Genomic DNA, 14904 nt, shown 5'->3' with positions numbered 1-14904 from the left:
GAATGTCTTTCCTCAGATTAGGAGACCAAAACTGTACGCAATACTCCAGGTGTGGTCTCACCAAGACCCTGTACAACTGCAGTAGAACCTTCCTGCTCCTATACTCGAATCCTTTTGCTATGAATGCTAACATACCATTCGCCTTCTTCACTGCCTGCTGCACCTGCATTCTTACTTTTAATGACTGGTGTACCATGACACCCAGGTCTCATTGCATCTCCCCCTTTCCTAATCGGCCACCATTCAGATAATAGTCTACTTTCCTGTTTTTGCCACCAAAGTGGATAACCTCACATTTATCCACATTATACTGCATCTGCCAAGCATTTGCCCACTCACCCAGCCTATCCAAGTCATCTTGCAGCCTCCTAGCATCCTCCACACAGCTAACACTGCCCCCCAGCTTCGTGTCATCCGCAAACTTGGAGATGTTGCATTCAATTCCCTCGTTCAAATCATTAATATATATCGTAAATAGCTGGGGTCCCAGCACTGAGCCTTGCGGTACCCCACTAGTCACTGCCTGCCATTGTGAAAAGGGCCCGTTTACTCCTACTCTTTGCTTCCTGTCTGCCAGCCAGTTCTCTATCCACATCAATACTGAACCCCCAATACCGTGTGCTTTAAGTTTGTATACTAATCTCTTATGTGGGACCTTGTCGAAAGCCTTCTGAAAGTCCAGATATCCAGACGTCCAGTAAGACGCACACATGATGCAAACTGGTCCAATCTGGATAGGAGGGAGGTAGGGAGGGGAGAGGAGTTATGGAAGGAGGGAGGGAGTGACTGAGGGTAGGGTAAAGGAGAGGGAGAGGTGAGGGACGGATTGGGGAGGGGAGGAGGAGAGGGAAAGAAGAGGGAGCGTGATGAGGAAGGGGAGAGAGTGCCGGGGATGAGGGGAAATGAGCCGCGCCTGCACAGTTGGGGGCTATGGGTTAGTGGTGGAATATTACATTGGGGGAACGGGTTGCATTGGGAGACCAGGCCTCCCGTGTGACAGGGACCTAACGTGTTCCACTTAGTCTAGTATATATATCTACTAGACCACATGTCCGCACCTGGTCTTGTGTAATATATATATATATATACATGTCCGGACCCGTTGTGCCCCGTCTCCAAGGCAATATTCCACCACTGACCCATAGCCCCCAATTACGCTGGTGCGGCTGAGTGGTTCCCATTGTGAAGCAAGAGATCCCCGTTGTGATGCAAGTCACGGCCACCCTCCCTCAACTGCGCCTCGCCATCCCTCTTCCTACCCCTAGCCCCCTCATCCCCCAGAACTCCCTACCCCTCCTCTTCACCCTCCCTCTTCTTTCCCCTCTCCTACTCCCCTCCCCCATTCCCTCCCTCTCCCTGACCCTCAGTCACTCCCTCCCTCCATAACCCCTCTCCCCCCCCACCCACCTCCGCTCCCACTATCAACCTGCTCCCCCACTCACCTCCACTATCCCACTCCTTCACTCTCCCTCGTCACTTCCCCCACTCTTCCTCTCCTTCTATCCCCCACTCCCTAACTCCCCCACTCCCCCTTCCTCACCTCCCCCACTTTCCCCTCCCTCTCCCCTCCATACACCCTTCTCTCCCTTTAACCCCCTGTTCCCCCACTCCTCACCTCCCCCTATCCCACCCCCCCCACAATAAAAATCACTATTTAAAAAAAAAAAAATTCTCAATGAAAATCACATTTTTTCTTTAAAATAACCTAGTCACAATGTTAGCTGTTAATGAAAACGGGAAATTTTGATTCAAATGGAGTTTTTTTTAACATTGCGATTTTTTGATGTAAATGAGATTCAGGATCCCATTGTGATGTGATTGTGAATGAAAATGTAAGAATTTGATTAAAATGTTTTATTTTTTTTAAATCGCGATTCTTTATGTCAGTGAGATTCAGGATCCCACTGTAACTTCATTGTGACGTCGAAGGCGGCTGATGGGCAGGGCAAGTGGAAAAGTGGTTTGAAAGTTGAATTTTAAAAAAGTTTAAAATGTCAATAACGCAAAATATTCCATCAATTTGAACAAAACTTGGTTCTTTCACATCCCAGGACATTGGTGAGTAAGGTGGGCCAAAAATTGTAGCGCTATCGTGTACCGTTTTGGCGTGGTTTTGGAATATCACGCACAAGCATACAAACAAAAGATGAGCGTTTTAGTTATATATATATATATATATATTACTAAAGTTAGCAAATACAAAGTCTGAACATTCTCACCGTGGGCTGATCCACCAGAAACATTATGATGTTTATTCCATCTGTATATGGGATCTTCCTTTTCTGAAGCTCTACTTCCCAGATTACTTTAATGAGTATATCTCTGAAAGTTTGATTGAAGGGGCCACTATATGAAAGAAATCCAGTAGCCAACAGTACATCACCCACTAGCCTAGATAAAGTAATGAAAAGAAACAGTCGGTGAAGAATCAAATACAGAGGATAACATCAAGAGATAACAAAGAAATAACTGCCAAACAGAATGCAGATTATCCATAGTACTTTTTGACAAGTTAAAAATTAGTTTTGGTGTTATTGTTATAATTGAATTAGTTAACTGAAGAAGATATGGCAATGGTATGTAAAATATCTTACAATACAACTTAGTTGGGAACATTATGTTAAAGACAGAGTCAAACAACAATCAATTAATAATATTAAGGAGACATAAGATGCTGGAAACATGAGCAAAAAAAATGCTGGAATATTGCGTTGGTGACCAGCCCTCCCGTGTGATGCTAGGACCCAACGGGTCCCACTTAGTCTAGTAATTATTAAAAGTCTGTTCTTGACCACTTCCTGTTGTTCTGTATATTGATTTTAGAAAAAACGCTGTCACTTACGGCAGTGATTTTTGGCTATCTTACTCAGAGTCCCCTTCCGCTGCGCAGGACAAGAGGATTTTTCCCATTGATGAAAAATAAAAGAGTTATTAGTGTTTATAAAATGTTGAGATTCAATCTCCTGAAGGCCACGCCCCTTCCGGAGGGACTATAAAACCTGAAAGTGTTGAGTGCCTCAGTCAATCTCTGCAAGATGGGGGAGAGCGAGAGGGTCATGTCTTTCAGTCTGAGCAGTGAATAACACTGAACACATGTCAACCAAACAGCGAGTAGTTTTACTGACCTGTCAGTGCCCTTAATGTGGTTTGAAAATATAGTTTGGAAATGCTAAAGCTGTGTTGCCTTTGGTTTGGAAATGCTAAAGCTGTGTTGCCTAATTAAAGTTGCCTTGCCTAATTAAAGTTGCCTTGCCTAATTAAAGTTGCCTTGCCTAATTAAAGTTGCCTTGCCCAATTAAAGTTGCCTTGCCTTCTATATAATTAAAAGTCTAATCTTGACCACTTCCTGTTTGCGCTTTATATTGATTTTAGAAAAATCGCTACCACGTACGGCTGTGATTTTTGGCCATCTTACTCAGGGTCCCCCTCCGCTCAACAGGTGCCGAGGATTTTTCCCATCGATGAAAAATAAGAGTTATTAGCGTTGAGATTCTCTCTCCTGTCAATCACCCCATTAAGGCACGCCCCTTCTGGTGGGAGTGGGAGGGACTATAAAACCCAGAAGTGTGGGCGTGGCTCAGTCTCTGCAAGATGGAGGAGGGAGAGGTCACGACTCGCTGTCTTTAGTGGCCTTGCACCGTGCTTGAAATGGTATGAAACTTCACTTGAATTTGGTGGCCTTGCACCCTGTTTGAAGTGGTAAGAAACTGCACATGAATTTGGTGGCCTTGCACCCTGCTTGAAATGGAATTTCAAGGAATAGCCGTGAATCAACTGGCAGCCCACCAGCCGTGAGTGAGTAAGCTGCCAGCACAACAGGCTTGAGTGACTGAGCCGCCAGCCCAAGAATCCATTCGGCCCACAATGTCCATACTAACCCCCTGGAAATCAGTTCCTTCAGCCCACAACACCCATACTAGCGCTCCAGAAAGCCCCCCCCACTGGCCACCAATATTGGAATTGGTAGAGAGGTGGAATATTGCGTTGGGGGACCAGTCCTGCCATGTGATGCTGGGACCCAACTGGTCCCACTTAGTCTAGTACTTACTTTATTTACCTGGCAACATGAACATTATCGGGATTTGTTCCATTCACAAAAATCATGATGAATCCAATATCTAATCCAGAAAATGACTTCTCCATCAGTTTACCAGTAAAGTTATGGGCAGTGTTGTAGATAGTATTAACTAGTTGTATATACCAATTAAAAATAATTCTGACTGAAGATCACTCACTCCAGACCTTAACAGAACTTCAATGCAAATATGTATATTGGAGCTGAATTACAAAGGTGAATTGAAAGTGGCCTCAACGCACCTTTTGACATTGAGGAACTCAAGTGAAATTCATGTAAATGGGGTAAGGGAAGAATTTGTGTCATACCCAATTAAGAAAGTGAGGAATGCATTTGGTAATGCATTGGCTAAGTTACTGGACAAGGAATCCAGAAGACAAAGGAACTGCCCATAATGAAATCTTGTGTAATATAAAGTGCTGGACTAACTCATTGGGTCAGGCAGTATATCTTGAGGAATGGATAGGTGACATTTCCAGTTGGGACCTGCCTAAGACTCATTGCAGTCGGGGATAGAAAGCTTGAAAAGAAGTGGAGGGGTGGGTCCAAGCCTGGCAAGTGACATGTGGATACTGATGATGGAGATATTGATTGGCAGATGGGTGAAAGAAGACCAGAGATGAAAAGGAGACAAAATGATGACAGGTAGATAAGAGATTAGAGATCAGAGACAAGATGGTGTCATATAAGGTGAGAAGAGGAATGAAAAAAGTGATGGCATGTAAAGCCAGAGGGAGGTACAGAGGTGAAAGGGTACAAGGAAGGGAAGGGTGAGATCATGGATAGTAGGCATGCACCAGGATGGGTATGGGTCAAAGCAAAGTGAGGGGGGGGGGGGAGAGGGGAGGGGCTCTTACCTAAAATTGGATAATGCAATGTTCATACAATTGGGTTGTAAACTATCCAAGCGGAATATGGGGTGATGTTCATCCAGTATGTGTGTCACCGCACTCTGACTTGTAGAAAGGGCAAATCAGACCTTTAAAACTAAATTTGCCAAATTGAAGGCGGAGATTGGACTTGGATGGATTAAATTACTCACAATAGCTCTATTTCAGTCGCCTGTAGGGAAATCTAGATTAAGCCCAGCTGAAATTGTTTATGGTAGACCCTTGAAAATACCTTGGAACCAGAATGCAATGAAAATAATCAAATTCCACCATATGACTGCGGAGATGACTGATTACATTCTAGCTTTAACTAGAGCCTTAAGGGACTCACATTGGAGAGTAAAAGCAGCCTATAGCGAGATGCCTTTGTTAGAAACTCCCATTAAAGTGAAACCTGGAGACTATGTCCTTATAAAGAATTGGTTGAGGAAAGGATTGGAAGTTCGTTGGGAGGAACCTTACCAGGTTCTTCTAATGACTCCAACAGCAGTAAAAGTGGATGGAAGAAATGCATAGGTACATCTCCATCTCTGTAAAAGTATGAGTGAAAGTAGGGATTGCTAATTTACTTCATCCCAGGTTCTCTTAGGAACTCTATACTCTATTATGGATCAAACACAGATGAACTATCAAGATTGATGTTCAAAAGGGAACTGCAGATGCTGGAATATCGAAGGTACACAAAATTGCTGGGGAAACTCAGCGGGTGCAGCAGCATCTATGGAGCGAAGGAAATAGGCGACGTTTCGGGCCGAAACCCTTCTTCAGACTGATGGGGGGTGGGGGGAGGAAAGAAAGAAGGAAAAGGGGAGGAGGAGGAGGAGCCCGAGAGCGGGCGGATGGGAGGGTGGGAGGAGACAGCTAGAGGGTTAAGGAAGGGGAGGAGACAGCAAGGGCTAGCCAAATTGGGAGAATTCAATGTTAATGCCATAAGGACGCAAGGTCCCCAGACGGAATATGAGGTGCTGTTCCTCCAATTTCCGCTGTTGCTCACTCTGGCAATGGAGGAGACCCAGGACAGAGAGGTCGGATTGGGAATGGGAGGGGGAGTTGAAGTGCTGAGCCACGGGGAGGTCAGGTAGGTTATTGCGGACTGAGCGGAGGTGTTCGGCGAAACGATCGCCCAACCTACGCTTGGTCTTACCAGGAGATACAGGTGAACCTTTGTCGCACCTGGAACGACTGCTTGGGACCTTGAATGGAGTCGAGGGGGGAGGTGAAGGGACAGGTGTTGCATTTCTTGCGGTTGCAACGGAGAGAGTGCCCGGGGAGGGGGTGGTGCGGGAGGGAAGGGAAGAATTGACGAGGGAGTTGCGGAGGGAGCGGTCTTTGCGGAAGGCAGGCATGGGGGGAAATGGGAAGATGTGGCGAGTGGTGGGGTCACGTTGGAGGTGGCGGAAATGGCGGAGGATTATGTGTTGTATTTGCCGGCTGGTGGGGTGAAAGGTGAGGACCAGAGGGACTCTGCCCTTGTTGCGTGTGCGGGGATGGGGAGAGAGAGCAGTGTTACGGGGTATGGATGAGACCCTGGTGTGAGCCTCATCTATGGTGGCGGAGGGGAATCCCCGTTCCCTGAAGAACGAGGACATTTCCGATGCCCTGGTATGAAATGTCTCATCCTGGGAACAGATGCGGCGTAGGCGGAGGAATTGGGAGTAGGGGATGGAGTCTTTACAGGGGGCAGGGTGGGAAGACGTGTAGTCCAGATAGCCATGTGAGTCAGTGGGTTTGTAATGTATGTCGGTCAGGAGTCTGTCCCCTGCGATGGAGATGGTGAGGTCAAGGAATGGTAGGGAAGTGTCGGAAATCGTCCAGGTGTATTGTAGTGCCGGATGGAAGTTGGTGGTGAAGTGGATGAAGTCAGTGATCTAGATGTCAGCTGATTTACATCCAACCTCATCTACTGCATCCGCTGCTCTAGATGTCAGCTGATTTACATCGGTGAGACCAAGCGTAGGTTGGGCGATCGTTTCGCCGAACACCTCCGCTCAGTCCGCAATAACCTACCTGACCTCCCGGTGGCTCAGCACTTCAACTCCCCCTCCCATTCCCAATCCGACCTCTCTGTCCTGGGTCTCCTCCATTGCCAGAGTGAGCAACAGCGGAAATTGGAGGAACAGCACCTCATATTCCGTCTGGGGACCTTGCGTCCTTATGGCATTAACATTGAATTCTCCCAATTTGGCTAGCCCTTGCTGTCTCCTCCCCTTCCTTAACCCTCTAACTGTCTCCTCCCACCCTCCCATCCGCCCGCCCTCGGGCTCCTCCTCCTCCTCCCCTTTGCCTTCTTTCTTTCCTCCCCCCACCCCCCATCAGTCTGAAGAAGGGTTTCGGCCCGAAACGTCGCCTATTTCCTTCGCTCCATAGATGCTGCTGCACCCGCTGAGTTTCCCCAGCAATTTTGTGTACCCTATCAAGATTGATGGATGGGATTCGCGCCCACGAAAACACGGGAGGTGACGACTCATCAGGCGGGAATCATGAAGCCACGCCCACGAAAACTCGGGAAGCTTGATGAAGTTATGGGAAAATACATTAGCATCCTTTTGTTAGGATATTTGTTAGAGTGAAGCAGTCGTTATTGTATTTTGGGTTATCATTAATGATGAGGGTTATCATCATGATTGCAAGGGAAAGGTCCTGGAGTGTGTCTGCTTGCATGAGGCTGAACGGCTTGGCCAGGCAGAGACAAGGATCGAACCCACGGTGGTTTAGGTATCGTATAGGAGAATTTGTTGTTCATTCTAAAAATAAAGTTTAGTTGGTCCAGTGCTTGAGTCAGTGTTTTTTACTGAACTAGACTAGGGGAGTAAGCTTTAGAAGAGCGTATTTACAGATATCCAGCAGGCAGTGGCAGACCGAGCGCAAGTGTTCGGTGAAACGGTAGCCTAGTCTACGCTTGGTTGTGCCAATGTAAAGGATGCCCTTTACTGCACCAAATGCTATAGACAAGATGCATTTGAACCTCTGTCTCACCTGGAAAGGCTGCTAGGGTCCCTGGCTGACGGTGAGGGAGGAGGTGTAGGGCAGGTGTTACATTTTCTGTGGTTACAAGGGAAAGGTTCTGGAGTGGAGATGATTCGGGTGGGAAAGGATGAGCGAATCAAAGAGGTAGTGGTCACTATGGAAAGTGGAAAGCGATGGCGACAGGAAGATATGATGAGTGGTGGGATCACGTTGCAAGTGACGTAAATGTCAGAGATTGATGTGTTGGATGCGGAGACTGGTAGGGTGAAAGGTATGGACCAGGGGAGTTCTAATCTTGATCCATCTGGGGGAAGGGTGAGTGAGAGCAGAACTGCAAAATACTGAACAGACTCATCAGGACTTTCGTGATAGAACCAGAAGCCTGGACAAAGATACGTTCAAATCCATCAACAGCTGAAATTTTGTATTCTATCACAGTCTGGAACCGTATAGACCAGCACATCCTTCGTTCAACCACAAGATCAGAACCCTTAAGCCCACGATGTACATGCTGAACATGATGGCTAATTAAATTAATCCCATCTGCCTGCATGAGATCCATATCCTCTGTTCTGCCTGTTCATTAGCCTATCTAAATGGTTCTTGAACATTGTTATCATATCTACTTCCACTATCCGCCCTGGCAGTACATGCTAGGCACTTACTACTGTGGTCTAACTAAAGTTTTATACTGCTGAATCACAATTTGCCAACCTTTACATTCTCAATGTCCCCACCGATGAAGGCAAATATTGTAGTGGCACCTAGTGGTTAAGCTGTGCATGCAGAACCCTCGTCAGAAGTCGGGACTGTCACATGACAGGGTTTTTCCGCGGGGTTTTTAAAGTTAGTAATTTTATTCAGTAGCTAGTGCTCTTCGCAAAGACAAGAGCTTTAAAAAACGTTTTCTCTCGACTAAGTGCTCATGTAGTTCAAGTAACGTTTTGTTAATAAAACCATTTGGTCTACCCACTTGGTCTCGCTACAATATAACATATTCCTTCTCACATGCTCATCAACTCTACCATCCATCTACACTGGGGGTAATTTACAAAAGCCAATTAACCCAACAACTAGTACATCATTATGACGAGGGAGAAATTTGGAGCACCCAGAGGAAACTCCACATAGTCAAAGAGAAAATATGTGAAATCCATACCAAGAGCAGTTATCAAAACTGAACCCTGTTGCTGGTGCTTTGAGACAGCTGTACTACTTGCAATGCTATTATCTGGACTGGTTTCTGGAAGGTCAAGTCATCCCAAAGTCAGAAATGGGTACATTCACTAACTTAGTTGGGGCATCTAGATCAATATGGACGAGTTCAGCTGATTGGCCTGTTTCCATTCTATTTGACTCTATGAATCGGTCAACCAGCCACATGAAAGTATCGTACAATACCATGTTTGGTGATGAATAATAAATTATTAAAGTCAAGAGTGTATTTTGTGTTCTTGCGATCCATCATTTTCTTCCAAGTGGTATTCAAATTGGGGATTAATGATTAATCAACTCTGGGAGGATGGTGGGTAATAATCAGCGTGAGGTTTACTAAACTATGTTTGGCCTGATTTAGTTTAGTGCAGAGATACAGCGCGGAAACGGGCCCTTCGGCCCATTGAGTCTGCACCGAACAGCGATCCCGCCCAAAAACACTATGCTACACACACTAGGGACAATCTACACATACCAAGCCAATTAACCTACAAACCTGTACGTCTTTGGATGTGGGAGAAAACTGAAGATCTCAGAGAAAACGCACCTGGTCAGGGGAAGAAGGTAAAACTCCATACAGATTGCACCCGTAGTCGGGATCGAACCCAGGTCTCCGGTGCTGCAAGCACTGTAAGGCAGCAACTCTATCGCTGCGCCCACAGTGTTGAGAAATTTGGTTGAAATCTGGAGCCAAATTGATGACATGCATGGCTAATCCGTCATAACTGCATTGTACTGTCACCTCTCTTGGGAATGTACCCAAGGAATGTGATGGAGGAGTCCAGGGCATTGGCTGAAAGGTTTAACCTATGAGTATGACTTTGTTGGACTTGCTTGACAAGCTGATAGAGCTGCTCTCCCAACTTAGACACTCAGAACACGAGCGTTGCAGATCATCTGGGCAATTGATCCTTTTCCTGAGCCTTAGCCAATGGCAGTTTTTTTTTTAACATTGTATTTTGATGATGCTTTTAATACTGGTGAATAGCTGGCTAAGCCATTTCAAGAGGGCACAACATATTGGCACATATCAGGAGAAATGCATAGGGAAGAGTGGATAATATTTTTATTCCTGAAGAAAATTGTTTTTTCCACTTCTCTAAGCAGTAATAAGCAGCATATCTCAGTCATTGTTGTACAGCTCTCTGATGGCCAACTATATATTCACCAGTGGTTTAAAACAGTCTGAGATTTTTATGGTCATTGTACTGAGACCAGACATTTATCAGAGGTACATTTCATGAATATTTTAAATTCCCCAGGGGCTGGACATACTGATCTGGTATATTATTCCAAGCCTCTGGTTTACAGGTCCAGTGGCATAGCTCTTAGTTTGTTGTTACCTTAACATATCAAAATAATTAAATTCCTAAAAAAAAATATTCTGATTCCTGCTGATTCTTTATTATTCTTTAATGAACGCTGATAAGTTATGGGTCGCTTTTGATTCTGGATTTTATTGCCTGTTGGAGCCATTTAGCCGTGATCAGTATTTTATGAATTCTGTCTAGTTGCCTTTAATTGTTATCAGCATGCTTATGTGAAGGGATGTGGCTTTCGGTGTAGCTAGGGGCTTTTCAGGTTAGTTGCAGTTTAAACCTTGTGGGACTGAGATGTATTACAGTTTTTTACCACAGGCACTGTTTTATCGTGCACTGAACCATGTGCTGAGCTATGGATTATAGATTTAAAGCAAGTTTATAACATAATGGAACAGCAATTGAGATCGGAGTGTGATGAACTATGTCTTTGCTTTGTATTACTTTATTAAAAGCCAATGAATCAAGATGCAACGACTGGAAGACTTGTTTTGTTATCACTGAAGCTCAGTGAGTGCATACGCTAAAGCCATTCACAGTCCCCACGGGGTTTTATGGCTATCAGGGCAAGGCCTTGAGAGCATTATCTCTACGGCCATAATATTGCCATTAGAATTTTTGTAGCGCTTACATTGCCAGGGATTAATGTGATTTTTGTTAATATGACATTGAATCCCTATTGCATTTTTGGACCTTTAAATATAGATTTAAATATAGTTAAGTAGTCCTGCAGGGCTTTTTATAAATAAACTAGCCCGTGGGACCCGTAGGGCCCCGTTCCCCCAATGCAATAATCCAACACTCACTCGTTCCCCCAACGCAACCCATTTCCACTACTTACCCGTTCCTCCAACGTAACCCGTTCCCCCAATGCAATATTCCACCACTCACCCATAGCACCCAACTGCACAGGCGTTGCTCATTTCCCCTCATCCCCCAACACTCCTTCACCCTCCCTCTTCTCTCCCCTCCTTTACTCCCTCCCTCACCCCTACCCTCAGTCACTCCCTACCCTCAGTCACTCCCTCGCAACCTCCATAACCCCTCTCCCCTCCCTACCCCCCTGACCCGTTAGGCCCCGTTCCCCCAACGCAATATTCCACCACTCGCTCATAGCCCCTAATGCGCAGGAGCGGCTGGCGTTTTTAAAGTTTAAAATGCCAATAATGTAAAATATAAAATAAATGTGAACGCTTCTCACTCTCCCTCTTCAGTCCCCTATTCCCCTCCTCCATTATCCTCCCTCCCCACACCCTCCTCTGCTTCCTCACCCCACCCTCCCCTCCTCCCTCTTCCCCCTCTCCATTACCTCACCATCCCTCTTCCTACCCCTATCCTCCATTCTCTCTCTCTGTCTCTCAGTCTCTCACTCTATCTGTCTATCTGCCTCTCTCTCTCTCTGTGTCTCTCTGTCTCTGTCTTTTTTTGGTGTGGGGGGGGGGGGGGGGGGGGCGGCGTTGGCGCTCTGTGTAGGTATGTTGCAAAGCCTACCTGAAGCGTCGTTGAAGATCTGCTGCTGAGGGTGTGCGCGATTTTGGCGCCGTTTAGAGGGGGCGGGTTTAAAACGCGATTTTCTCTAAGCTGTTCCAATCGAAAATGTTCAGCCTAGTTAATTATTAACGAAAAATCGCTGGAAGACCCCGTCGCAAAAGCTATTATTAGGTTTAAAGGCCTTGAATAATAGTTATAGTAGTTTAAAAATCAATCTCTAAACCCGCGACAGCCAGCAACCGCAAGGAAAATTCTGGATTTTTAAAAATTGTAAATAAAACCTCTCCCCTATTCGATCCCCCCCCCACAATAAAAAAAAATACACGTGGGGGTGGTGGTGAAAAGGGGACCTCCCCTCATCCCATCCCACCACAATGAAACGGGGAGCTCCCTCCCATCCCACCCCCCCACAAGGAAAACCACAATTTTTTTGAGTAGATGAAACCTCTCCTTTATTCTACCCCCCCCACAATGAAAAACCTCCTCCCAAGAAATCTTGATTTTTAAATGAGATTAGCGATCACAGATTTGCTGCTTAATGAGCTACCATTGTGATGCAACACACCCCGTTCCCTCAACGTAATATTCCACCAGTCACCACTAGCCCCCAACTGCGCAGACGCGGCTCAAACACTCCCTCCCCCTCGTCTTCACCCTCCCTCTTCTCTCCCCTCTCCTCATCCCCATCCTCCACTCCCTCCTTCACCTCTCCCTCCCTAACCTTTTCCCTACCCTCAGTCTCCCTCCCTCACCTCTCCCCTTTCGCACTCCCCCACTAAACACAATGTTTAAATAAAATGTCTTCTCTTCCCCTCCCCCTCTCTCACGTCGCCTTACACAATGTAAGAGCTGAACACTGTTGATTGGCAGCTGAGGTCCCATTGTGATGTCATTGTCAGACACGCAGCTTATGTAAATGAGATCCCATTGTGATTGGAAGACTGTAAGATCGCATTGTGATGTCATAGCTAAAAAACTGCCAGAATTTCTCATCAACGGTCACAGAATCTATCAAGTTATTGTTCTCAAAGTGTGGATTTAAAAACTTTTAAATGACAATAACTTGTGAAATATAACATCAATCTGAACGAAACTTTACACAGACCACCTCAGGACAATGTTGAGTAAGGTGGTGCAAACATTTTAACACTATCGTGTATCGTTTTGGCATAATTTCAGGATCACATGTGTGAGGAAAGAGTTAATTGACATGGTTGATTTAGACTAGGGATAGAAAAATATAACTTAGAAAGAAATAAGATTAAGCAGTAGTATCCGGACCACACAGAGACTCGACAAAGAAGTGGGAGTAGTCGGAAATCGCGAAAAATCAATCGAGCAATTCCAGTGCATGGAACCCAGGTAGGAAAATGACTATTAAGTACTTCCTGGGCTATTGAGAATGATGAACACGGTACGATGAACACGGTATTAAGAATATAAGACCTTGTGGTTAACGCCCTGAAGGATTCAGGGGGCTGCAAGGCAAACCCAGAAAGGAGGGGAAAAGGCTGTGGGCCAAATCCCCGCATTCTGCCCAATAGTCCGTTGGGGCAAATGCTGGACCCTGGAGGGCAGGAAATACCCAGGGGTTGGAAAAGCCAACAATGATAAGGTATTGTTATTTTGAATGGCCAAAACACCCGATAAATGGGGCTTCGGTCTGGTGGCCAGAGGATGGGTCAGATGAGGATTGGGTACAGCAGGCATTGAATGTATATGTGAAAAATAAACCCAATCCAATGATAGAAGAAACCATGTATGCCGCGGTATGGGAAACGGGATGTAATCTGTTGAAATTAAAAGAAGAGGTTGAACAGTCAAATTCCTCTGCACCCTCATGGAATTTACTGGAGAACCTAGCTCCTTCCTATGTACATCAATTACCCGAAGTAGCGCCGTCAATTCAACCCCCGCTCCCACTCGTAGCGACGGGAGTGGAAGAGGTGACACCCGGGTCCACTCTGGTGGTAAAGAGAAAGGTCAGGGTAAAACAAGAATTTAATGATGATGTTACTGACAGTGATGACACCGACAGTAACCTACCGGACCCCAGGAGTGAGAAAGAAAAGGGAATAAAGAGACAGGAGGCGGTCGGGGTAGATGAATTAAATCCCCCGTCACCAGGAGAGGGAGTCAGAAGGTCAGACAGAGTAAAAAGAAGATCGGTAAAAATTAGACCCCTAAGAGAGGTACCCATGGGAGGACCCCAAGGGGGAATGGGGTTTGTTAATGTCCCCTTAACTAGTACTGAAGTGAGGAATTTCAAGAAAGAAATGAAAAGCCTCCTAGGGGATTCTATAGGTCTGGCAGAGCAGTTAGATCAATTCCTTGGGCCAAACACTTATACATGGGAGGAGTTGATGGCCATTATGGGGAATCTCTTCACATCAGAAGAGAGACAAATGATTAGGGCAGCAGCAATGAAAAAGTGGGAACAAGAGAACCCTCCAGGGCAGCAGAATGCAGCGGCAGCAGATAAATTCCCAGTACAAGAGCCAGATTGGGACAAGGGAACAGCAGTAGGACGAGGGAATATGAAGGACCTGCGGGATATAATTATAAAAGGGATAAGAGAGGCAGTACCCAAAGGACAGAATTTCGAACGAGCATTTGAGAATGGACAGCAGAAAGATGAGGCCCCGACAGTGTTCCTTCCGAGATTCAGGAAGAACATGCAACAGTATTCCGGAATAGACCCGAACTCAGGGGCAGGACAACAATTGCTTAGGGCCAATTTCGTGACCAAATCCTGGTCTGATGTGAGGAAGAAATTAGAAAAGATGGATGACTGGAATGAGAAACCACTACCTCAGTTGCTTACAGAGGCCCAGAAAGTGTATGTGCGGAGAGATGAGATAAAACAGAAGGGGAAGGCACTGATTATGATGCAGGCTGTAAAACGAGTGGTAGATGTTAAGGAACAGGTAGGTACAGGATGGAGAGG

General features: G+C 45.8%; 1 protein-coding gene across 1 annotated transcript in view; it reads right to left on the bottom strand.

The window, feature by feature from the left end:
• The window catches only part of LOC116973727 (dynein heavy chain 8, axonemal-like), a 622328-nt gene that overhangs the window by 74941 nt on the left and 532483 nt on the right, over positions 1-14904 (bottom strand). The window contains 1 exon segment of the mRNA XM_033022036.1: positions 2220-2391. Within this exon segment, the coding sequence (XP_032877927.1) occupies positions 2220-2391 (172 nt within the window).

Source organism: Amblyraja radiata, chromosome 5 (genome assembly GCF_010909765.2).
Source record: "Amblyraja radiata isolate CabotCenter1 chromosome 5, sAmbRad1.1.pri, whole genome shotgun sequence".
Classification (NCBI taxonomy): domain Eukaryota; kingdom Metazoa; phylum Chordata; class Chondrichthyes; order Rajiformes; family Rajidae; genus Amblyraja; species Amblyraja radiata.
This window is presented reverse-complemented; position numbering and strand designations above follow the sequence as displayed.